At 52.7% G+C, this 23,635-nt stretch overlaps 1 protein-coding gene across 3 annotated transcripts in view; it reads left to right on the top strand.

Annotated features, from left to right (window-relative positions):
* Positions 1 to 11,754, top strand: part of LOC143384769 (S-adenosyl-L-methionine-dependent tRNA 4-demethylwyosine synthase TYW1-like) — a 121,378-nt gene extending 109,624 nt beyond the window's left edge. For 2 of the 3 annotated variants that reach the window (XM_076839887.2, XM_076839888.2), the window contains exon 16: positions 1,556 to 2,589. In XM_076839887.2, coding sequence (XP_076696002.2) covers positions 1,556 to 1,777 — 222 coding nt within the window. In that variant the 3' untranslated portion in view covers positions 1,778 to 2,589. Of the gene's footprint in view, positions 1 to 1,555; positions 2,590 to 11,694 lie in introns of those variants that run through there. The other variant, XM_076839889.2, reaches the window with a different exon arrangement.
* Positions 11,755 to 23,635: the final 11,881 nt, after the last annotated feature.

The following is a 23,635-nucleotide window of genomic DNA, read 5'->3' on the forward strand; positions in this document are numbered from 1 at the left end:
ACACACTGAGACAGTCCTTTCTGTATTGTGCAGCCCGTAGCAGCAGAGTCCTGTCCTGTCTCCCAGGACGTCAGTGAGCAGGTGGGGTTTTTTCACCCTGGTCTTCTAGCTTCGCTTAGAGGTCAGGAGTATGGGGCTGGCCTCAGTGTCCTGAGTGATGGCTACAGGGTGGGTCAGGGCCTCCTCTCGGCCTAATCTTGGCTGGTGGGCAGTATGGGAGGTCACTGCAGACGGGCTGTGAGTTGCTACCGTTGGGCAGCTCAGGAGCAGGGACCTGTGGCACAGGAGCTATCCTAGGCTAAAGGGATGGGGGTGTGGCGCTTCCCAGAGAAAGGCCAGGGACCTGACGTGCAAGCTGGTGCAAACCAGACAGGCAGCATGGGAGCCTGGGAGGTGGGGCCTCCTCTCTGGAGTCCGAGGGTGCCTGTGTTCAAATGGGTGGCCATCTGTACCACCCTGGGCTGAGACTCGGGCAGACAGCAGCAGCTGGGGGAGGCCACAGCTGGAATTGGCTCAGTCAGTGGAAGATGGTGGCCTCATGAGGTGATGTGGGCCCCTGGTGGCAGAGCTGCTCAGGAAGATGGTGGGGCATGGGTGTGAGCACCAGGGGTAAGGGTCAGCTCCTTCCACAGTAGTGGGTGGAGAACAGTCAGGGCCTCCAGTCTGGGAGAGATGAAGGCAGAGAGCCCTGGGGGCACTATTTCAAAGAATGGTCTTCCAAGGGAGATTTCTCAGAGCTGTTGGGTAAGAAATTAGATGCCACAGTAAATTCCAAACCCAGGAGCCTGCTTATTTTCAATAATTCCTTTTCAGCTGGACCAGGAAGCTCTTGCTTGACTTGGTTCATGGAGTTAATCAGGATCTGTTTTCGTTTCTGAGACAGTTAACTGTCGACAGTGGGTTTCAGCACAGCGGGTGCACTCTCCACGGTGCTGCCAGGCAGGCGCTCGGGGGAGAGCCCTCACAGCTCAGCTGGTTTCCCCGAGAGCTGCCTCAGCTTTGCCTTCATTCCGCGTTGACTTTTGAGAAGCAATTTCCTTAAGAGTACAAATTGGATTATTCCTCTTTATTGAATTGGCTTTCTGCTAATGAGGTATTGTATGCACGTTGGACTGGAAAGGCTGGTTGGAGTCATTTAGCATTTCAGAGTTGGAAGGCATTGATTAGGGCTTTGCTAATAACTCAAGCAGAGTTTGGTATTAAAAAGGCTTCTGCCAGATGCAGCTAATAACCACAAAAATCCAGCCAGACAGAAGGTGGCTGCAGGACTCGGGTAGCTGGGCCCTGAGCGCTGGCAGCACTGGGCAATTTGATGCCCGCCAGCAAGACTGCTCCCACAGCCCCACCCGGGCCAGGACGTCTCCCATCCCACAGCTGGTCCTCAGCCCGCGGGTTGCAGTGCCCAGGGGAAGCGCCTGCCCATGCTGCAGGCTGCTCCATCAGGAAACCAGGTGTTGAATGTGGAAGTGTTGACCTGACAGGGAGAAAAACCAGGTGCATTAGTGCCTTCCCCGTGGATGGTTCCCCTTCTGACCTGAGGCTGATTTATTCCCAGTTTAAGATCGAGGGAGAATGGTGGACATGGATCGACTACGGCCGCTTCCAGGAGCTCATCCAGGAGTACGAAGATAGCAGCGGGTCAAAGTCCTTCAGTGCAGAGGACTACATGGCCAAAACCCCTCCCTGGGCTTTATTCGGTGCCAGAGAAAGAGGCTTTGATCCCAAGGACACAAGACATCAGAGAAAGAACAAATCCAAGGACGTTTCTGGATGTTGAGCTTATCTGAATTCAGGATGTGGGAGGACAGAAGCGAGGCAGCCCCCAGGTCTTCGACCCTGCAGATCTCATCTCCCCCATGGCTGTCCTGTGGGGCTGGAGACGGCCATACACTTGGTGCCTTGGAGCAGCTCCCCACTTCTTGCCTGGATTCTGTCCCTCCCCGCTGTATTTCTGAGAGGAGGTTGTTTGGGGAGGAGGGCAGGGAAGAGCCATGACTAGGATTTAACTAGTGGTTTTGAATCAGTCTTTGCGAGACGTCCGAAGTGTCACTCATGGGAGCCTTTTGCAGTGTGACCATTGCCCCCACCTTGGGTTCTGGGCTTCTTGTGCGGTGGCCCCTGGTTACGGAGATTGGCTCCAGCCCTTCTCACAGCCTGCGAAGCCTGCCAGCTGTCAGTTTGCAGATCTCTAAGTACTGCATTGATTACATCACTATGCACCACTGGAGCTTTAGGAAGCTCTTCTGGACCGCACTCTGCCAGTCCCCAGGTCCCCACCGTCACCATGGGACACGGTACGTGGCCACACAGAGCAGAGGTGTCCTCTTGCCAGAGAGGTGCCTCCCAAGGGCCCTGGGCCATATGCCTCCCCTGCGCCCTGGGCTCCTGGTTGGCAAGGCCGCTGCCTGGGCCTCCTCTTGCCACTGGGGTCCCTCCTGTACTCTGTGGCCCTCGCTGAGTCACACAGTCTGTTCTTGAAGGCTCAGGCTTTCTCTAATGGAAAACAACGCACTCAATTTTTTTTTTCAAGTTGTCAAAGTTATTTTAAAATTCTTTTATCTAAAAATAAATGAAATTATCTTTTCTGAAGACTTGGAGCACGAACGAATACTCTCATGTGCCCAGCGTAAGGTCCTTCTGGTCCTCCGGGTTCTGAGCCCTGCCAGACCCACCTCCTCATGCGGCAGCTATTCTGTGAGGCCCTCTGCTCTGGGCTGAAGTTAGATTCATAGGTGACGCAACCTTCCTGCCTGCTTAGTTGAAAAACTATACCGTATTTATTTCTAAGTGGCAAGAGTCAAACACCTCTCCCTTGTGACGTGGGACAGTGAATATGGGAGAACCAACTCTCTCTCTCTCTCTCTCTCTCTCTCTCTCTCTCTCGTTCTTCCACTGTCTGCTTCACTCTTTCGTTCTTCCACTGTCTGCTTCACTTCTGAGGCCAGATGTGTGGGGGCTTTCCCCAATGACCGGCGGCACGGCTGTGACCTGGGGTTGGCTCAGTTCTGACACTGACTAGAGGTGGCACACAGCCCCCGGGTTAGGGGCGTGGTCCCGACAGCAGTTGGTTAGTGGATCCCTGAGTCACTGAGGCTGCAAGTGGGGGTCCCCTCAGCTCCCCTCCTGGGCCTGGTAAGTTGTTCAGCAGGCTCTCAGAACCGGGGACGACCATGTGCAGACTGTGATTTGCAGGGAAGGTGGAGGGGACACCACCCTCTCCTCTCCCAGCAATCTGGAAACCCCACAGACCCCAAAGTTGGCAGTCTAAAGCAGCTCTGTCACTAGGCACCATGCATCTCCAGCTCCTTTCCCCTGCTGGAGGGTTGGGAATGGGCTGAGAGCTCCGAGGACCAGCCTGAGTCCAGGAGCCCAGCCAGGGCACCTGAGAACACCCCAGAGAGTACGAGCTGTCCACGCGGAGCCGCCAAAGGCCAGATGTGAGGACAATGGGCATAGATAGCTAGCACCCCTGCTACCCCGGAGATAAAAGGGTTCTAGGACCTTTGTGTCAGGATGCAGGGGGAGAGAGGACAGATATGTGTCATTGTTACAGCTGGGATGTGAGGTGACCCCCGAAGCCTTGTTACAGCAGGAATGCCCCAGGGTGAAATGAAGGGGCTCATCCTGGGGTGGATGCCCTGGGGGTGGCAGTGGGCAGGTGGCACCTGGGCTGGAGGGTTGGCTCATGGGGCTTCCCTGGAAAGTGCGCCCTCCCTGCACACCCTACCCTGCCTCCCACTGTTTGTGAGCAGTCCCTTCCCCCTGTCTCACCTGCCATCCATCCATCCATCTGTGGACTGAGACCTGAAACCTGAGCCCCAAGTGAACCTTCTCTCAGATGTTCTTGTGGATATTTTGGTCACAGAGAAGCTGAAGCTGCGTAGCAGGGTCCCAGGTGGGGGAGACAGGCATCACAGCACCTGTCCCCCACCCCCAGGCTTCAGCACACAGAGGCAGCCCCGCAGGGCAGCGACCCTGTGCTATCAAATGGAAGCACCTTCGTGGAGAAGCATGTGCTACGGAGCCAGAGCCCAGCTGGGTGTGGGATGGCTGGCCAGGCATCCAGGTGCGGGAGGCTGAGGGGGCCCTATGTTTACCCCAACCAGAAGACCCCTCCCTTAGAGAAAGCAAACCTCTGGACTCTGCCTCAGTGACAGGTAAGGAATTGTTCTTTTATGCCTGAAAACATTTGAGAACAGATCAAAGGATATTTCTGGCCTTGAGCTTATCTGACTTCAGAATGTTGAAGGACAAACTAAATGACCCAGAAGGTTCTTCTTTCTATTTAAAAAAAAAAAAAAGGAATAATAACATGGCACATTGATCCCAGTTCACAGTTACAAGGAGATTCTGGAGTGCCCAGGGCCCCTTCAAGGGAATCTGGAATCTACCCGAACAGAGAGTGGGAGGGGAGGGACCCGGGTGCACCACTGTGGTCTGCTTGCAAACAAAGCCTCTGATTCCCCTTTGAATCTTTGCTGGCAAATGGTTCTAACATTAGCTGAAAAATTAGCCACCAAGTGGGAATAGTTAAGAAATTTTAGAAAAAATAACAAAGTTGCCTTGTAAGATATCAAAACATGATAATAATTAAAATGAAACAAAACCAACTTCCAAAATGAGTGGGGCTTAGTGACACCCTTCCGTTGGAATAATGCAACAATGAGCAAAATAACTAAATCAACCAATTTCATTTTTTTTTTCCTTGGAATTGAACCCAGGGGCACCTTATCACTGAGCCACATCCCCGGCCCTTTTTTATTTTGGGACACAATTTTGCTAAATTGCTGAGTCTGGCCCTGAAGTTGCATCCTCCTTCCTCAGCCTCTGGAGTCCCTGGGATTACAAGTGTGTACCATTACACCTGGCCGCAAGGCTTTGCTTCAAGTATTGTGGGGCTCTGTTGTCAGGTGCCACCAATCTGTAGCCATGTGTCTTTGTAGTAGATCGTACAGTGTGCTTCGCTTCAGCAGGACTTGCTGTGGCCGGAGACCTGCTCTCAAGCACAGGCAGTGGCTCTTGTCTGCTGGGAGACTGCCCCTTCTCGCTGGGCTACTTCTCTGTGGGCTACTGCTTTCCTGGTCCTTCCCGTCCCTTCCCTTCCCACCTCACTGTCTCTGAATCTACGGTGCGGCCCCTGGCCAGGGCCTGTGGCTGGAGGACCATTGCTCTCTGGAGCATCTGCCATCTGTCTCTTGATGAGGTGCCCTGAGATGGGTTGCTCTTTAATGTCTCCAGGCTTGTGGCTGATCCTCCCTCCCGCTGCCTCCTTTGATGAGGAGACCCTGTTTAAGTCCCTTGCTGCAGATTTTACTGTATGTATTTTTCCTGTTGGTGTCACCCCATGAGGGTGGCTCTCAATGGCTCCTACACAGTGAGATGGCCGCTCCTTCCCCACTTCCCTCCCTCTCGTGAGAATCACACAGTGGTCTCTGCACATTGCAGATCCAGCAGCACGATTGCATGTGCTCAGCTGTAGGCAATTGTATTTAAGGCAAAAGGGCCATAGTCTCTGAGGATGGCCTTGCTGTAGTCCTCACAGGGTCCTATCTTCAGTGGACCAAGTCAACTGCGTCCTTTGTGAAAACTCAACTCTTGGGCGATTCTGCTGATGGTGAATTGTTCTACTTCTTGTTCATCTGGCAATGTCTGAACTTTGCTATTTTTTAATATTTTGTGTTAGTTGTAGATGGACATAATACCTTTATTTTTATGTGGTGCTCCTGATCATCCCAGTGCCCCTGCACTGGCTAGGTGGGCGCTCTGCCACCGAGCCACAACCCCAGCCTCAACTTTGCTATTTTTGAAGACTTCCACTAGATAGATAGAGAATTTGGGCTGAGAGTCAATTTCATCTCACTTTTCTGATGAAGTCAACTGCTAATTTTATTGAGGCTCATTAGTTCTCTTGAGAAGATTTGTGTGTGTGTGTGTGTGTGTGTGTGTATGTGTGTGTGTGTGTGTGTGAAGGTTTTCAGACTTCTAAAATGGGCACCATGGCACACAGGAGGCTGAGGCAGGAGGATCACAAGGTCAAGGCTAGCCTCAGCAACTTAGCCAATGCCCTAAGTAACTTAGTGTGAGACCCTGTCTCAAAATAAAAAAGGTCTGGGGAGGTGGCTCAGTGGTAAAGTGCCCTTGGGTTCAATCCCTATTACCAAAGGTTAAAAAAAAAAAAAAAAGTAAATAAATAAATAAAGGGGCTGAGGATGTGGCTCAGTGGTAGAGCACCCCTGGGATCCACTCCCCTCCCCCCAATAAACAACTTGCAGACCTGTGGAGGAGGCCAGTTCACAGTGATGGCCAGTGGCTGGAACGGGGAGGTGTGGATGACAGGTCCTTATCAAGTGCACCTGGGCCACTCTGGCAAAGATCGAGTTTTCCACCAATATTAGCGCCCATGAATTAAAAGGGGATTGAAATCACACACAATCTGTTCTGCAAACAAAGGGCTGCAATTAGAAATGATAAGAAAATGCAAGAATCCCCAGATGTACAGGTCAGAGGGGAAGCCACAGCCCCCTGGGAGGTCCTTGCAGATGGGTGGGGACCGCAGTGCTCACCTGGGGAGCCACAGGGGCGGGTGATGTGGCTGTGGCACTGCCTGGGGATGGACGGTATGTGTGGCCAGTGCTGGACATCCAACCCGTGTGACGTCCACCTGAAGGGCAGCCTCTCCCAGAGGGGCATCAGCAGTGGACACAAGTGAAACAGCAGAGAGGTCGTGGAAGCCAGAGGTAGCATTCTGGAACCGCCAGCAGAGCAGCGGCATGAGCCAGGGGCACCCAGGGCTTAGAGGCAGGTCACTGAAATGGAACCTGACTCTGAGGACAGCGGTGCTGGCTCAGCAGGGACACGGGACAAACCACTGAGCCGCCCACTTCAGACAAGTGGATTTTATGGTATGTGAAGTGCATCTCCATAAAGCTGGGTTTTAAAAAGTGAGGCGCACGGAGGCCAGCCTCCCTGCTCACAGGACTCAAAGTAAGCACAATAAAGGAGTCCAGTCCTTCCTGCCGTGCACCAGGAGGGTCCCACAAGGACAGCTCCGGCTCCCGAGCAAGACTGCCCAGCTCCCAGCTGCCCCGCTGGGCAGAGGCCCTGCCGGGAAGCCTTCTGGAACAAGCTGCCTCTCACAGGCCCCGGCTGACACGATGCCCTGGCCTAGAGACCGCTTTTCTAGAACCACTGTGGGTCCAGAAGCAATGTAAGAACCAGCCGGTAAAGGAACGGTCAGAGAGTCTTCCTGGAGCGTCCAACACACGGGAACACGAAGGCAAACCTGGGGGACTGCTGCCCGGGGTGCGATAGACTGACCTTACTTGAAAAGATCATGTAGGGGCTGGGGATGTGGCTCAAGTGGTAGTGCGCTCTCCCAGCATACGTGCAGCCCGGGTTCGATCCTCAGCACCACATACAAAGATGTTGTGCCCGCTGAAACTAAAAAAAAAAATATATATATATATATATATTTTAAAAAATTCTCTCTCTTTAAAAAAAAAGATTAAAAAAAAAAAGAAAAGATCATGTGGTTTAGTTAAAAAATGCTAAAAACTCAACTGAATAGGGGACTGGTTGTGAGCGCTCACCTAGCATGTGCAGGGCCCTGGGCTGGAGCCTCAGCACCCCATGAAAATAAATAAAGGTATGTGTCCACCTACAACTAAAAAAAAATATTTTTTTAAAAAACTGGTTAAAGGAACAAAGGATGTGGAACAGATAGAGGGCTACAAGGTAGAAAAACTTCATTTTCACCAAGGAAATGAAAATGAAGACAATATTCTCCCATCAAATTGTAAGGTTTTTTACATCATCATAAAGATTATGTAACAATATTTCAAAAGCACTTTGGCAATTCATACCAAGAACCTCTATCTTTAACCTTGGATTAAAGGATTTAAAGGGGAAAATCACATTTACAAGTACTTATTAAAGCATCTTATAACAGCAAAAAAAACCCCTCAGAAACCTGAATGTCCACTGGGAAGGGCATCGATTATCTCAAAAGAGTGGCATGGTGTGACGCCTCGCTGTGCGGGTGACATTCAGGAGGTGTCTGTGGGATGCTGACGTGGCTCTGGTCATCACTGGGGATTCCTTGGCAAATACACAATGCTGACGGACACTCATCAGAGGCGTGGACGTCCAACATGTGACTGTGACCTGTGGCCAGAGCCACAGGAAGGTGGTCCCTAGGAGAGCACACCTGGCAGGACTCTGGAGGGCCTCCAGGCCTGAGAGAAGAATGGTAGGTGGGAAAGGGCCAGGCGGGAGCCTGGAGCAGGGAGGAGAACAGGGAGGAGACTGCTGGCCAGGTCCTGAGAGCAGCGTGGTTTGCTTGTTCATCAGATGCAGAGGCCAAGAACATTCACAAACCTGGAGAGCTGTGTCCGATGGGCTTGGTGTTGGTACAGAACCAGCCATGCAGGCTGGCCTCGGGACAGGGTGGATGGTGCTGCCATTCTCCCTGTGTCCAGGAGCTTGAGTGCACTGTGGACATGCAGGCTCACAGCCCTTCTGGACTCCCCAGGAGAAGGGTCCGACAGGCCTGCGGAGGACAGAACTATGACTAATTGAAGGCCCAGGAGAGGGCAGGGGTGAGAACAGGAAGGCCCAGCCCTGGTCATAGCAGGGGAGAGGGAGACACACAGACCCAGCAGGGAGGGCAGGTGACTCCAGGAGGACCCCCGGAAGATGGTGGGAGGTGTTGGAGGCCCACCAACACCTGCAGCAAGGTACTTGTGGCAGTGACAGGAGCAGTGTGTGATAGGTGCGAGCTTAGAAGAGAACACGGGGTCATTGAATCACAAACACCGGAGGCACCCGGGTGGGTTCACGTGAATCCATCTGTCACACAACAGGTCACAACGGTTTGATGGCTCTCTGTCAAGTGACGAGAGCAGTCGAGGACAAGTGTATTTGGAGCTCGCGGTTTCAGGACTCAGTCCACAGAAGGCCGACTCCGCTGCTCTAGGGCCCAGTGAGGTAGGACTTCACAGTGGGCTGGGAGTGGAGGAGGACAGCAGCTCAGGACAGGGCTCCAGCAAGCAGAGAGGGCTCCACTCACCAAGGACAAGCCCAGAGGGTCACCCCAGCACCCACCTCCCCCGGCCACACCCCGCCTACCTGCAGTCACCACCCAGTTAGTCCCTACTGGGAATCAATGCTTGGGTCAGATCAAGGCTTTCCTACCCCCGTTCTTTCACCCCGAACCCTCTTGTAGTGTCTCACAGGTGAGCTTTAGGGGGACACAACACCCTCTTTGCCAAGAAAATGGCTCATCTCAGAGGGAGATTGTTGCTCCAGCACTTGGGCCAGAGCCATCACCAAGCCCACATGTGCCTGAATGAGGAATAAACAGGTTCTGAACTCCTGAGGTTTTGGGGCTACTTGTTGCTGCAGCACAGCCTGGCACAGGCTGACTGACAGATTCCTGGTCAGGCAGGAGGCAGATCTGTGGGTCGTGAAGACGCCACGTTGCATATCTTCTGCCTCCTATGTCCCTGGCATTCAGCCAGGTGGCTAAAAAGGGCTGCATTGTGAAGACTCGTTTGGCCTCCAAAACCCACTTTCCCATTGCAAAATGTCACAGTCTTCCAGTTTTAGCAGCATTTCCTCCTGTTCCCATAGCAACCCCACTTTCCGGGACAGAAGCTGGACTCTCCTAAAGGGATGGAGAAAACACTTCCACTTCCTCCTCTGACCTTCTGGAACTTTCCAGTGGGTGGTGGAGACGAAGGCGGGGTCTTCTAAAAGGTCAGGTGGTGGAACAGAGGACCTGCTGAGGTGAAGAACAGGACGTCCCCCTCGCCTCACTGGCTGCCAGAGAAGGCAGAGGGGGTTTCAGGTTTGGATTCAGGGGACAGTGTGGTCTGGGAGCACCAGAGGGCCCAGCTCCAGCCGAGCACACCCCAGCATGCGGCCTGCCCCCGTGGCTGACCGTGCCTTCTGGGCGTGTGACTTCCAGGGGTCGTCCTGCGAGTTGCCAGGACCCTGTCTGAACTCACAGCCCCAGCACCCGAGGAATCTCGTGGACCTGAGGCTGCTGAGTCTCAGCCAGTGTGGCCGTCTACATCTCTGCCAGGGTCTGATCCGCTTTCTGTTCTTCCTACGTGGAAATCTTGGTTTTGGTTGTCGATGTCATTTGACCAAAGAACTGTGTTACCCCGAGAGGATCCCATGCTGTGCTTGGGGAGAAAACGGCCTCTATCCTCCAGACCCACAGCAACTCTGAGGAGATCAGGATGTGTGGACGAGTCCTGCTCTGCACCCTCAGCCTGCAGGGTGGGGGGAGCTGGGAGCATTTAGCAGGGGACACAGACCCAGGGCACAGGGCAGCAGGGCCTTCAGTGAACCAGGGACAGCCCAGAGCTTTAGAGTGCGAGGCATGGCTGCTGGCCATCCTCACAGCAGGACTCTCCCCAGCAGCTGGGGCAGGAAGAGAGGGCTGGGGAAAGGCCCCAGGAGATGGGGGCAGAAGGTGGGCAGCGGGCAGTGTGAGCTGCTCCAGGGTCTGCCTGTGGTGCTATGTAGAGGGGCAGTGTTGAGATCTGACTGTGCTGGCCTCACAACGGGAGGACGGAGCCGGGGGCAGAGCCTGTTGATTGCAAGCTTCCCAGGGCCCATGGCTGCCCAGGGAGCCCAGGTGCGGAGGCTCTGGTGGAGCAGTCCTCTCCAGCCTCCCGGAGGCCACACTTTCTGCCAGGCTGTCTCACGTGGCCTGTGTGGGGCTGACCCCCAGCCCTGTGGCCGCTCTCCTCCCTGGCTCTGGAAACTTCCCCTGCAGCCTCACTCTCCTGGGCTGTGGAGACCTTCATTTCCTCTCCAATGTGACCAGGGACAACTGGGATGAGATGCCCGGCCTCGTGGGCCTTTTCCAGTTGTCTCCCATGGGCCCCTGGCTGGCCATCCGCCGTTGCACAAACTACATGCTGAAGTGCGGTAGAGACGGCTCGTCTGCTGCACAGATGGCTGGATTGCGTAAGTGAATCCAGAGCCAGGCCTTGCTCGAGGGAAATGGGAGTCCCCTCCTGTCTCTCATGGGCACCTACGATTTCCTTCCACTGTCTTCCTGGGGGGACGTCTGCAGGGGGTCATCGAGAGATGCTGTCTTGGGGCTTTGACCCTCCCTAGATGTCCAGGGTGCTTTTCTGACTCTGGGATGGACAGTGGGGCTCCATTTCTGGAGTTCGGGTAGATTCTGTCCCTCTTCCATGCAGCTGGCCCGGCTTTGGGACACTGCCCTTGGCTTCTGATTACCACTTCTGTCCCAGGTGGCAGCCTGTGACAGGTGAGTCTGGCTGCCAGTCTGGGTGAGTGGCAGGTATGTCTTCTCAGAACTTTCCGGGTCTCCAGAGAAACCATTGTGTGGTGAGGGTTGGTGATGTTCCTGTTTTCCCACATGGCTCCGAAGTGAGGTGTCTGCCCCTCAGGCCTTCCTGTGGCCCCTCCATGTGAGCGCATCCCAACCCTGCGCTCAGCTGCCCAGGCCACCACGGGGCCTCAAGGATGGCAGCACTTGTCTCTCAGTGCTGGGCGGGAAACCCAGGGCCAGGTGCCAGACACCCCAGGAGACCCCCAGCTAGTCCTGCTGGGAGGGAAGCAGCCTCTTCAGAAGGGTTTGACCAGGCATGAGGACCCTGCCTCACAACCCAGCCCCCAGGCCTCACTTCCCCACCATGGTTCCACCCGCAGGCCCCTTCCTGAGGAACTCCCGCATCAAGGTCCAGAGTCCCCTCTAAATGTCACCTAAACCAGATGTGGCTGGACTCGGCAGGTTCATTCCGAGGCAGGTGCCCCTTGCTCTGTGAGTGGCCACAGGCCACCCAACGTGGAGCAGGTGAGTACAAAATGAGGCACGTGCAGGGCCTGGCAGGGAGCCGGGCTCTGGCTCCACAGCATCCAGCAGGCGCTGAGTTTGGATTTCAGGGTGAGTGGAGATGGGGACCCCCACGGAGGCCCTGGGCACCCAGGCCAGCTCTCTGCACAGAGGGCCTTTCCCCACTGAGTCGACTCTCCTGCCAGAGGCTGGTCTGACCTCTGGGAAACAACCAGTGACCCCTCCCTGGCTTCTCCCACCCTACCTGGTGGCTTTCCCGCTACCCCGTGACAAGGCTCAGCCCTGGGGCTCTGGCTCTGAGGCCCTGCAGAGCCCCGGCTCCTGTGTGTCTGTCTGCTCCAGGGACCATCCGTGGAGCGCAGCAGCTGTGCCTGCGGGCAGTTCTGCTCTTTTAGCCTGAGAAGCCCACGCAGAGGCTGGGGGTGTGCACCAGGCCTGGAGACCCCAGACCCCAAACATGGACACCCCACCCTCGAACCTAGTCTTCGTGTTGCTGAGTGAAGGTGTCAAGGTGAAATGACCTAAAATCCGTGCCACACGCTTCAAGTGTTCAGTGTGACACAATCGACACACATCTACCCCCATGACTCCACCCCCATCAGGAGATCCCTCCCCCAAATTCCTCACACCCCTCCCTCCAGCCACCCATCTGCCCAGTTTCCGTCTTCTCGCAGTGGGTGTGATGGTCTCGTGTGGTCTGTGATTTTCATCCCCTGACTCCCTCTGCTCGGCACACTCAGACTCACACATGCTGCTGCGCCCGCCGAGGCCTTGGATTTTGCTGCCAGGAGTCACTCTACTGGACTGTCATACCACAGTCATCGCCTGTGAACGGGCATTGGGACCGTCCCACTTGGGGATGTGGCAGTGAAGCTGTGGTGAACATCAAGTGCGAGCCTCTGCTGCCGGGCCTTTCTCTTGGGAAAATACAGTAACCAGGAAGGTGAGATGGGAAACTTCCATGCTGCTGCCCACAGTGCACGTGCCCCTGTGCGTCTGCATGCACACTGTCAGTGACTACACACCTGCACACGCACACACCTGCGCACACAGTCACACACACTCACACCTACGCATGCCGGCACACGACACACACCTGCACACACACACCCGCACCCACACATGCAGGCACACACACACACACACCTGCACCCACACATGCAGGCACATGCACACACACACACCTGCACTCACACATACAGGCACATGCATACACACATACCTGCACACACACAGTCACACCCGCACCCACACATGCAGATACGCACACACACGCCTGCACACACACAGTCACAACACAGTCACACACACCTGTACCCACACATGCAGACACGCACACACACGCCTGCAGACACGCACACACACGCCTGCACACACAGTCACACACACCCACACCCACGCATGTAGGCACATGCATAGTCACACACCTGTACACAGTCACACACACAGTCATACACACCCGCACACACAGTCATACACATCCACACCTATGCAAGCAGGCACATGAACACACACCTGCACACAGTCACACACACCCACACCCACATATGCAGACACACACACCTACACACACACGGTCACACATACCCACACCCACGCATGCAGGCACATGCAAAGTCACACACCTGCACAGAGTCACACACACCCACACCCATACATGCAGGCACACACACACATACACGCCTGCACACACACAGTCACACACACCTGCACCCATGCATGCAGGCACATGACACACACCTGCACACACACACAGTCACACACACCTGCACCCACGCGTGCAGGCACACACATACACACCTGCACACACACAGTCACACAACTGCACCCACGCATGCAGGCATGCACACACACAGTCATACCCACGCATACTGGCACATGCACACACACACTTGCATACACTCAGTCACACACACCTGCACCCACACGTACAGGCACACGCACGCACACACACAGTCACACACACCTGCACCCACACATGTAGGCATACACACACACGTGCACATACACAGTCACACCCGCACTCACACATGCAGGCAAACACACACACACACACACATGAACACACAGTCACACCCACGCATGCAGGCACACGCACACCCACACCTGCACACACACAGTCACACCCACACATGCAGGCACACGCACGCACACCTGCACTCACACATACAGGCACACGCACACATACATACCTGCGCACACACAGTCACACACACCCACATATACAGGCACATGCACACACATACCTGCACACACAGTCACACACACTTGCACCCACAAATATAGGCGCACACACACACCTGCACACACAGAGTCACACACACCCACACCCATGCATGCAGGCACATGAACAATCACACATCTACACACAGTCACACACACCCACACCCATGCATGCAGGTGCATGAACAGTCACACATCTGCACACAGTCACACACACCTGCACCCTCACATGCTGGCGCGCGCACACACACAGTCACACACACCTGCACCCATGTATGCAGACACACGCATACACACAGTCACATACACCTGCACCCATGTATGCAGACACACGCACACAGTCACACACACCTGCACCCATGTATGCAGACACATGCACACACACACACATGCACACTTGCACACACATACACAGCCTCCACATGAAACGTGCACACACGTGTGAGCATCACTACTGGTGCCCTCCATTCCTTTATGTGAACCATTCATTTGGCGTCTGCTTCCTTTGGTCTAAAGGGATGCCTTTAACATTTCTTGTATCCAGGTCCAATAAAAATTATTTTAGCTTTTCTGTGTCTCTGTATTTCACCTTCATTTTTTGAAAGCTATTTTTGCTAGATATAAAATTCCAGATATTCAGAATTTTTTTTTTGCTTTGATTATTTTATTGTTGTTTCTTTTCATTTTAAATGTGAGACAGGGTCTTGCTAAGTTGTTAAGGCTGGCCTTGAACCTGAGGTCCTCCTGCCTCAGCCTCCCAGATGACTGGGATTACAGGTGTGTGCCACCGTACACAGCTTCTTTCCTTATTTTCAAGATGCTGTTTTACTCGCTCTCTGCTCCCTTGCTTTGTTCTGACAAGAAGCCTATTGCCATTCTTGTCTTTGATCCTGGGTGTGGAGCATGTCTTATTTTCCTGACTGCTGCTTTTAAGTCTTTATTTTTTAACCCCTGGCTTCAAACACTTGATAATGATGTGCTTTGATATAATTTTCTCCAAGTTTCCTGTTTACAGTTCTGCCACAGTTGGAAAATGCTTAGCTTTTACTTCTTCAGCTATCTCTCAGTCTCTGTCCTCCTCTGGGAGCTGCAATGACATGAGCTCAGGCACTTGGAGGCCCACAGATCATGGGGTTCTTCTTGCCAACTTCTCTCCCTCTGTGTGTTTCATTTGGATAATTTTTCTTGCTAAACCTTTGGGTTTAGCATCCTATTTTCCTGTACTCTCTGAGCTCAGACCTTAGTCCCACCTCTGAGTTTTCCATCTGAGACATTACAGTTTTCACCTCTGGGACTTTCTGTATGTCTCCTATGTCTCTAATTAACTTTTGAACTTACCGAACACAGTCCAATACCTGTCTTCATACCCCTACTTGCTGATTCCAACGTCCTTGTCAGTTCTAGTAAGAGATCCTGGCGTCCTCCGAGGCTGGTCTTCCTTCTCCTGAGGCCTCGGGCCTTCCTGCATCTGTGCGCTCAGTTGCTCTCTGAGTGCCGACGGGATGAGTTTTACCTTCTACGCTGCTGGGTGCTTGTCTCTTCCCATGTCGTCCTCTGTGGTTGGTGTAGTTAGGGAACTCGGAAACAGTTTGGTTCTTCAGGGTACCACCTGAGAGGTTTGTTAGGTGGACCAGAGCAGGGTCCAGTGTAGGGCAAGGCCCTCTTGACCACTCCACCCAATGCCCCAGGTGTTGGGAGGCTTTTCCTGTCCAACTGCCTTGCTCTTCTTGCTCTGTGTGGGTTCCGGGCACAGCTCCATCTAGTCCTCTCGGGTGATCTGTCTCTGGACCAGGTAGCTGTCCTCACACTGAGGTGCTGATCAGTGTCTGGTGGGTGCTCCAGGGGGACCTGTGCAGACCCTGGGCCTTTCTCCCCGTGGTTCTCTCCCTTTCTGTTCCCTGTTCTGCACACTCCAACTCCCCACCTCCTCACACTCCAACTCCCCACCTCCCCACACTCCAATTCCCCTCCTCCCCACACTCCCAGGCTAAGAGATCTTTGAGCTGGGTGATTGGCAAGGAGGTGGGCATAGCACATACTTTGTGGCATCAGGGACCAGAGTAAAATAGTTGTCTGCCACAACAGACTCTGGGGTCAGATTCTTGTACCATCCAGGGGCATGTGAGGCAGTGGGCGTCAGCTCCTGCTGGCCAGGACGGCTGTGCCAGCCTCTGCTGTCGCCAGCACAGGTTCACAGGAGCCGGGGTGGGAAGGTCCTCCTGCATCTAGAGGCCTGGGCCTCGTGTTCAGATGGGGTCACTCACTCTGAGTTCTGGGCTGGGGGTTGTTTCTGTGCAGCTTTGGAGAGAGCAGCTGGTCCCATATAAGCCACTATACCAAGTGTCATGTCTCTGGATGACATGACAGCGTCTGTGCAAAGTGCACACCAGTGCTTGCCTCAGACTGTCCCCAGGGTGTCTCTGGGATGCTGAGAGAGCCCTCGACTGGAGCCACCTGGCTCTTGGCATTCTCTACAGAAGGCATCACATGACAAGGCAGTGAGCACAGCAAGGGTGCAGCTTTCCCAAGGACAGGAAAGGACTTCATGCTCATAGAGGAGACCCTGGCATCCCAGAGAGGAGAGGAGAGAAGCCCCTGGTTTGTGCTCTCTGGAACGGTGGGGGATCCCAAGCTAGTGAGCCATTGTTAGATTTTGAAAATGTTTACAAACTTCCCTGGAGGTCAGTCACACGGTGCCTCTGGTGCCCGCTGTCTCATGGCGACCATGCCCTAGGGCGCCACCTTGCACTGGACAGTTTAGAATGTTCCTGGTGGGCTCCACGGTCCAGCCATCGGATCCCTGTGGGCACGTTGTGAAGTTCCTCAGGGGGGTGGCATTTTAATCGGCAGTGTGTCTGATCTCTCAAGCATACACTGAATGTTCTGTTCATCTCTAACTGAGGAGGTGAACTTGACGTAGCTTGTCATGTCTTGAAGAGGCTCCATTTAGGGGACCCTCTTTTGGGCCTGTTTTAGTTACCTGTTGCCAAATGAGCTAAGGTTGATGTGCTGCCAGTGTGACCTCAGGCTGAATTAAAAGAAATACAACATGAGGACAAAGGAAGAGACATTCACCCCACTCTGGCAGCCTGTCAGGAATGCCAAGCAGGACAGTGGCAAGGGGACAGGAGCTTGCTCTTGACCCCACCCAATCCAGACTGCTTTCCCTCCATGCTTTTCAATATAATAGATAATTAAATATCTATAACTTAAAGCTGCTGTTGGCTGCACATTCGGTAAGTTGCAGCTGAGTACCTCTTCACCGACATGGCCTTCCTGAGCCAAGATTATCCCTCCTCTGCGAGCACATGCACCTTTCCATCCTAGGCTGCAGCCCACAAGACCTAGGCCACTGCCTGGCACAGTGCCTGATACTACACTCATGACGGGTGGTGCATGAAAATGAAATCCTCTACAGCCCTGCTCCAGTTGCTCATTCTCCACTGTGGGATGATAGCCAAGTGGGGTAAATGTGAGTCCAGTATGTCTCAGGCTCCCTGGTGTGTGTTAAGATCCAGATCCACATTGGTAGGTCGAGATGAGGCTCTGGAGCTGGCATTTTGAAGCAGCCCAGAAAACCGCAATATGGTGGTCAACAGGCCACTCTGAGAAACAGAGCCCCAGACTGCTGAGGGCTATCTGTCTCCATCTACCTATCTGTCTGTCTATCATCTATCTATTTCTGGTCATCTATTATCTCTACCTATTATCTGTCACCTATTATATTATCTTTCTCTCATCTGTTATCTATCTTTACCTATTATCCATTATCTCTTTGTTGTATCATCTATCACCTGTTATCTATCTTTGCCTACTATCCATTGTCTTTCTGTTGTATCATCTGTCTCTCATCTGTTATCTATCTTTACTATTATCCATTGTCTCTCTGTTGTATCATCTGTCACTGGTTATCTATCTTTACCCACTGTCCATTGTCTCTCTGTTGTATCATCTGTCTATCACCTATTATCTATCTTTACCTACTTTCCATTGTCTCTCTGTTGTATCAACTGTCTATCACCTATTATCTATCTTTACCCACTATCCATTGTCTTTCTGTTGTATCATCTATCACCTGTTATCTATTATCTATCATCTCTCTGTTGTATCATCTCTCACCTGTTATCTATCACTACCTATTATCTATCACCTATTATCCATCATCTCCAAATATGGAGGTGGGGTTTGCAGTCACTGTCTGAATATTCTGTACAGAGTCTTTATGTCCTTGAGGCCCCTCATGTGTCTTTAAGTGACATAGAGCAAAAGCCCTTCCAGAATGTCATCAGGAATGAGGACAGCCCAGCCCAGCCCCGTTCTCAGGACATCTGTTGTCCTCAGATGGCTTTCTGAGGTCTTGCTGGTGTGTGTTCTTTTTCTCAGCTCTGAAAACCTCCTTCCTGAATCTGCTTGATGTTACATACTCTCCTCCCACAAGACAGGGGCATAGCTGGTTTTTTTGGGTGTGGCCTTGAGCTTGGCTCTAAGCCTGGAGCACAGGAGAGACTGGGGAGGGAGCAAGGGATGGACGGAGACCAGAGAGACGCAGGCACGAAGGTCCAGGAGGGCTCCTTCTCCTCCAAGAATTAGCTCAGTCTTCTGGATTGATCTCCTGAGATCTTGTACAACCATTTCCTTTTGTTTCAGAGTAAAATCCAGGACTTCATCATTTGACAGCTGAAGCTTCCCAACAGTCAAGAGCACTGGGACCAAACCTGAAACAGAAAAGCACATTCTTAGTCCCCTAAGCCACGTGAAAGTTGTGACAATCAGAACTTCTTAATTGGAAATATTGCATGTTTTAAGAAATCATATCTACTGTAGAATAGTTAGGTAACATAGAAGAACAAAACAAAAAAGTCACTAAATCCAGTCACTAAGGACAACCATACTCATCGCTTCCAGGCTTACATGAATAAAGGCTGCTCACCTTTAGGAATTTGAAGGTCATGTTTAGCCCATGTTTCCCACTTAAAAGAACTATGGACACTTTCCAGGTCACCAGATTACCCTTCTATTGGTGTGTTATAGTCACACACGCTGGCATCTCCTTATGTCACATCTTATGTGCGTGATCTGCTCAGTCTCCTTCCCCAGTAGCTGCCCTCCCCCCTCCCTGCCCACCTGCTCCCCTCTGCTGGCCTCTTTCTGTTATTATATTGTTTTAATCAGTGCATCATCATGACCTACATAAGTGGTATTCATTGTGGTTCAGTAGGCGGGGATGCAGCCCCAGCACTTCCCAAGCCCTCCCACCTCTTCCCCCGCACTCCCTTGGCCTCCCTTCTAACCATCAAAGTCTTCTGTTGTTTGTTTCTTTCTTTCTTTGCTTTCCTTTCTTGGTAGTGCTGGGGGTTGAACCCAGAGGCCCTCTATGCTGATACTTCTAGCCCTTTTAAAAAAATTATGTTTAAATTGAGAGGGTCTCATGAAGTTGCCTAACTTGGCTTGCAACTTGTGACCCTCCTGCCTTAGCCTCCTGAGTCATGGGATTATAGGCCTGTGCCACTGCCCCATCGCTCGCTCACACGCGCGTGCACACACGCACACATGTGTATATATAGGTGTGTATGTTCAGGTGGCTGTATGTCCACGGTGACACACGGCAGACAGTCGTCCCCTCTTCCTTTCTTGCCCTCTGTTAACCCTGGTCAGGCACAGTCTAAAGACACTAAGTGGAAAACCCCGGAAACACAGCTCATGGGTTCCACTCACGCACATTTTGAGCAGGACAAGGAAATCCGGGGCCTCCAAGCTCCACCCCATAGGGGCTGCACCATCCTTGGCCCAGGATCCTTGCTGTGCATGCCATGCCCACGCCTGTCACGTTGCTTTCCGGGTGTCAGGTGGCTGTCCTGGGGTGGCAGTGCTGGCGTTCAGGTAACCGTTGTTACTCACAACAGCCCACATGTCAGCAGTGGTCCTTGCTGAAGCCATCTCACAAGGGTCAACGCCAGCGGCGGTCCTCAGTGAGTGGTCTCACGAGGGACAATGTGCTGTGCTTCCTTTTTAAGTCCTATTTGAGATGCTTTCTGACTTCTCTTGGTTTCCTCTTTGACCCTGGGTAATTGTGGGTACCTGGAGTCCCCGCCACGCAGGAGGCCGAGGTGGGAGAAACCCTGATCTGAGGAGTTCAGAACCAGCCAGGGCAGCTTGATGAGACCAGGTTTTAAAAAGTTAAAAAAAGTACCATTTAGTTTCCAAATAGTTAGGCTTTCCAGACATCCTGCTGTGATGAGTTCTAGTTGGATTCCATTTGATCAGAGGCTGTTCTTCGCAGGACTTGCATCTTTTCAGCTTACCAGGACTTTTGGGCTGGGGTGTCTTGTCCTGCAGGAGCACTCTGCCCTCTGAACTGGAAAGAAGACCAGGCCTATGGACACGCTGGGTCCTTGTCCCCCTGGCCTCCTGTCTGCTGGTTTTTCTGGTCACTGCGGACCCTTGTCTTTGGCCCCACTGCATTGTGGTCCCTCCTGCTGAGTGGCTCTTGGTGTCTTCGTCTGCTGGGGAGCTTTCTTTGCGGAGGCACAGATGCTAGGATTCTGTGTCACTGCCCTGACTGGTGGCTCTCCATCACTGTGAAATGACCTTCTGATCTCTGGGAATGGGCTCTGCTCTGGAGTCTGTTTATTTGATATTAATACAGCTGCACCTGCTCTTACTTTAAAAACAGGGTTGACATGTTGTGTTTCTTTACTTTAAAAATAAAAAAAAATTTTTTGACCTATTTTGTCTTATATTTAGAGTCAGTTTCCTGCAGGCAGCATGAAGTTGGGTGGTCTCACCTGGTCAGCTGTCCTTTAGTCCAAGCAGGTCTAAGCAGGCTGCCTGGTCTCAGCATTGTGTCCCTAAACTCTGCACCTTGGCTCCCACCCCACGTGATGGTGCGTGGTGGCCTCTGGAGGTGCTGGGGCTATGGGGAATCCTCATGCAGTGGACTGTGCCCTTGAGTTCTCTCCTCGCCCACCCACACCAAGCAAGGCTGCGGTGAAGACCCCGTTTGCAGCCAGAGAGGCACCCGTGGGCTGGGCCCGTATCCCTGGGTCTCGACCTCTGGGGTGTGAGCAGAGGCGCCTGCCATCACAGCCATGGGCACAATCTCTGGTCCACATGCTGTGCGCATCCCGGGTGATCAGGAGCAGGCGTCTCTGGCTCCACACCTGACGCTTGGCTCTGTTCATCCCGATGCCCTCTGGGCCACCTCCCCTCCACTGAGGTGGATGCTTACTGTGGTCCAATGGGGATGCCTGGCCAGTGGGGAAGACTACCAGGGCTGTGACCCCCAAGACTTCCCCCCGACCTGTTCCTCGAGCGCACAGGGGTGGGCACTCAGCCAAAAGCCCTCCGCAGGCCTCTGGACTCCCCCGTGCCGCCCCCGCTCCCCAGAGCCGGTCCCTGGAGCTCCACAGCCTTGGCTTCCCTGGCCTCCAGCCCCGGACCCTTGACTCAGGGAGCCGCTGGGCTTCTCCCCCAAGCACCGTGGCCTGGACACTCATCCTGGCCCTGAGCTGGGCATGCCTCCATGGCACCTTGTTTCCCATCCCAGGGGGCTCTCGGGGTCTTTGACACCTGTGTCCACTGTCTTGAGAGCCATTATTTCATATATTTTATGAGATATTTTGCCCAATTTTGACTATTTCAAGAAAGTGCCTAAATTCAGTCTCTGTTTTTCCCTTTTGACTGAAGCAAAAGTCTGGAAATCCAACATCTAAATTCAAAATATGGTGAAGGAAGCATTTCAAAGTCATGGCCAGGTGTAAGGTGGCTCGAGGGATCTAAGAGACAGTGATGGGACCTCTGAGAAAAGAGCATCGGGTCTGATTCTCTTCCAGACACCAGAATGAACCCAGGTGGACAAAGAGTAAAATGCAAAAACCAGAGGGAATTGTGTGAAGGAGGCAAAACTTCCTAATTGGAAGTTCATGAACGTCAATAGGAGTGAAACGATTCCCAGATTGATTTTTGTTGTTTTCAATGAATGTTTTATTTTGGAATAACTTCAGATTTGTAGTAAATTTGGAAGGGTATTACAGAGAGTCCCCACGGGCCCCTCACCCAGTCATGCCCTGCTGAGACCATGTCACCTGACTGCAGTGGCTTTGGAGGCTGAGAGGCACCAGTGCACGTGGCTGCTGTCAGCCGCATGCCAGTCCCAAAGACGAGTGCTTGGTCCTTTTCCACTCAGCACCCGATGCATCCAAGGACAGAGGCACCAAGAGACCCATATTTTTACTGTAAAAATCACTCAATTATTTATTTTAAAATAAAAAAAAAGAAAATGGCAAAAAAAATTCCAAGGAAACGAAGGATCGATAGCCTTAGAATCAATAGCAAAATCAATATGTGAACTACTACCCTGCCCACAGACACACACAGGACCTCAGGAGGCAGCTCACGGGGAAGGAAGGATGCCCTCTGGTGGTGAGCACAGCACGGTGGATCCTTCTAGCAGCTGGCAGGACTGAAGGGACAGTGCTGGTGGGCGCCACAGGCAGGTCCCCAGGCCCTATGTGGGAGCAGCTTCCGCGTCCCCTGGGGCAGGCCACTGTAGTCCTGCTCCCCACCATCCTCCTGACAGCAGGACAAGAGCAGAGGGAGGAGAAGGGCCCGAGAAGGACAGGGACAGGAGGTGAGGTGTGGCATCCACCCTGGGGAGGAGAGTGGTCTGCACTGGGCCAGGGCACGCATTCCACACCCCAGCAGATGCCGAACCTGGCTGGACCCCAGGCCAGGCCAAACCTCAGGGTACCGTGATTTCCCAGTGTGCACCTCTGGGGCTGAGAGGGGTGTATACAGAAGGAACCTCAAGGTCATTGTAGGCAAAGGCCCCTTTTTGTGGTTTCAGAGAGTTGAATTCTGAGCACAGGAGGAGGCTTTGACATGCTTTCAGGAGGCAGTTTGAATGGAGCAGGTCACTTACTAAAATCTGTTTCTATACAAAATTAAGAATTCAGAGAAGAAAGGTTATTATGAGAAAGATGAAGATTAGCTGACTTGTTAGTGCTAGGAAAACATTTTTTCCAGCAATAAAATAGGATATGTTCTTCTAAAGTGCCAGGAAACATACATCTAAGGTACGTAGCTGGTAGTACAGTTAGGGCCTTATTTTTCTCCTTAATCAAGGCCATTGTGCCCCACTCAGATTCAGGACACATGCCATGATCTCAGGAGCTCAGTCCTTTGATGCATAGCAAGCATGATCAACATGATTAATTTGAGAAGTGAGGAAGACCAAGATACAGAGGCCAGCCCAACTTTTTGTAGGCAGGGGTCAATATGAGCCTTGCAAAGGAAAACATGCCTCAGAATTTGGGGGTGGGTGGGTACCAGGGCTGTGGGGCTGACACAAGTGTATGTCTTACGTTCCATTAAAAGAACTGTTGTCTGTTCTTTTAAATGCCCAAGACTGGCTGTACTTTGATTATGATTGTTTTTGCTAGGTTTCTAAGACCAAGCTGGTCAAATTGACCTTGTTCCTATCTATTGTTAAGAGTCAGCTGAGTTCCCTCAGGGGTCACTCTTGGGAACTTGAGAGCCTCTTAGTTCCTTTAGTTTCATCTGCCAGGATGGACC

Source organism: Callospermophilus lateralis, chromosome 19, assembly GCF_048772815.1.
Source record: "Callospermophilus lateralis isolate mCalLat2 chromosome 19, mCalLat2.hap1, whole genome shotgun sequence".
Classification (NCBI taxonomy): domain Eukaryota; kingdom Metazoa; phylum Chordata; class Mammalia; order Rodentia; family Sciuridae; genus Callospermophilus; species Callospermophilus lateralis.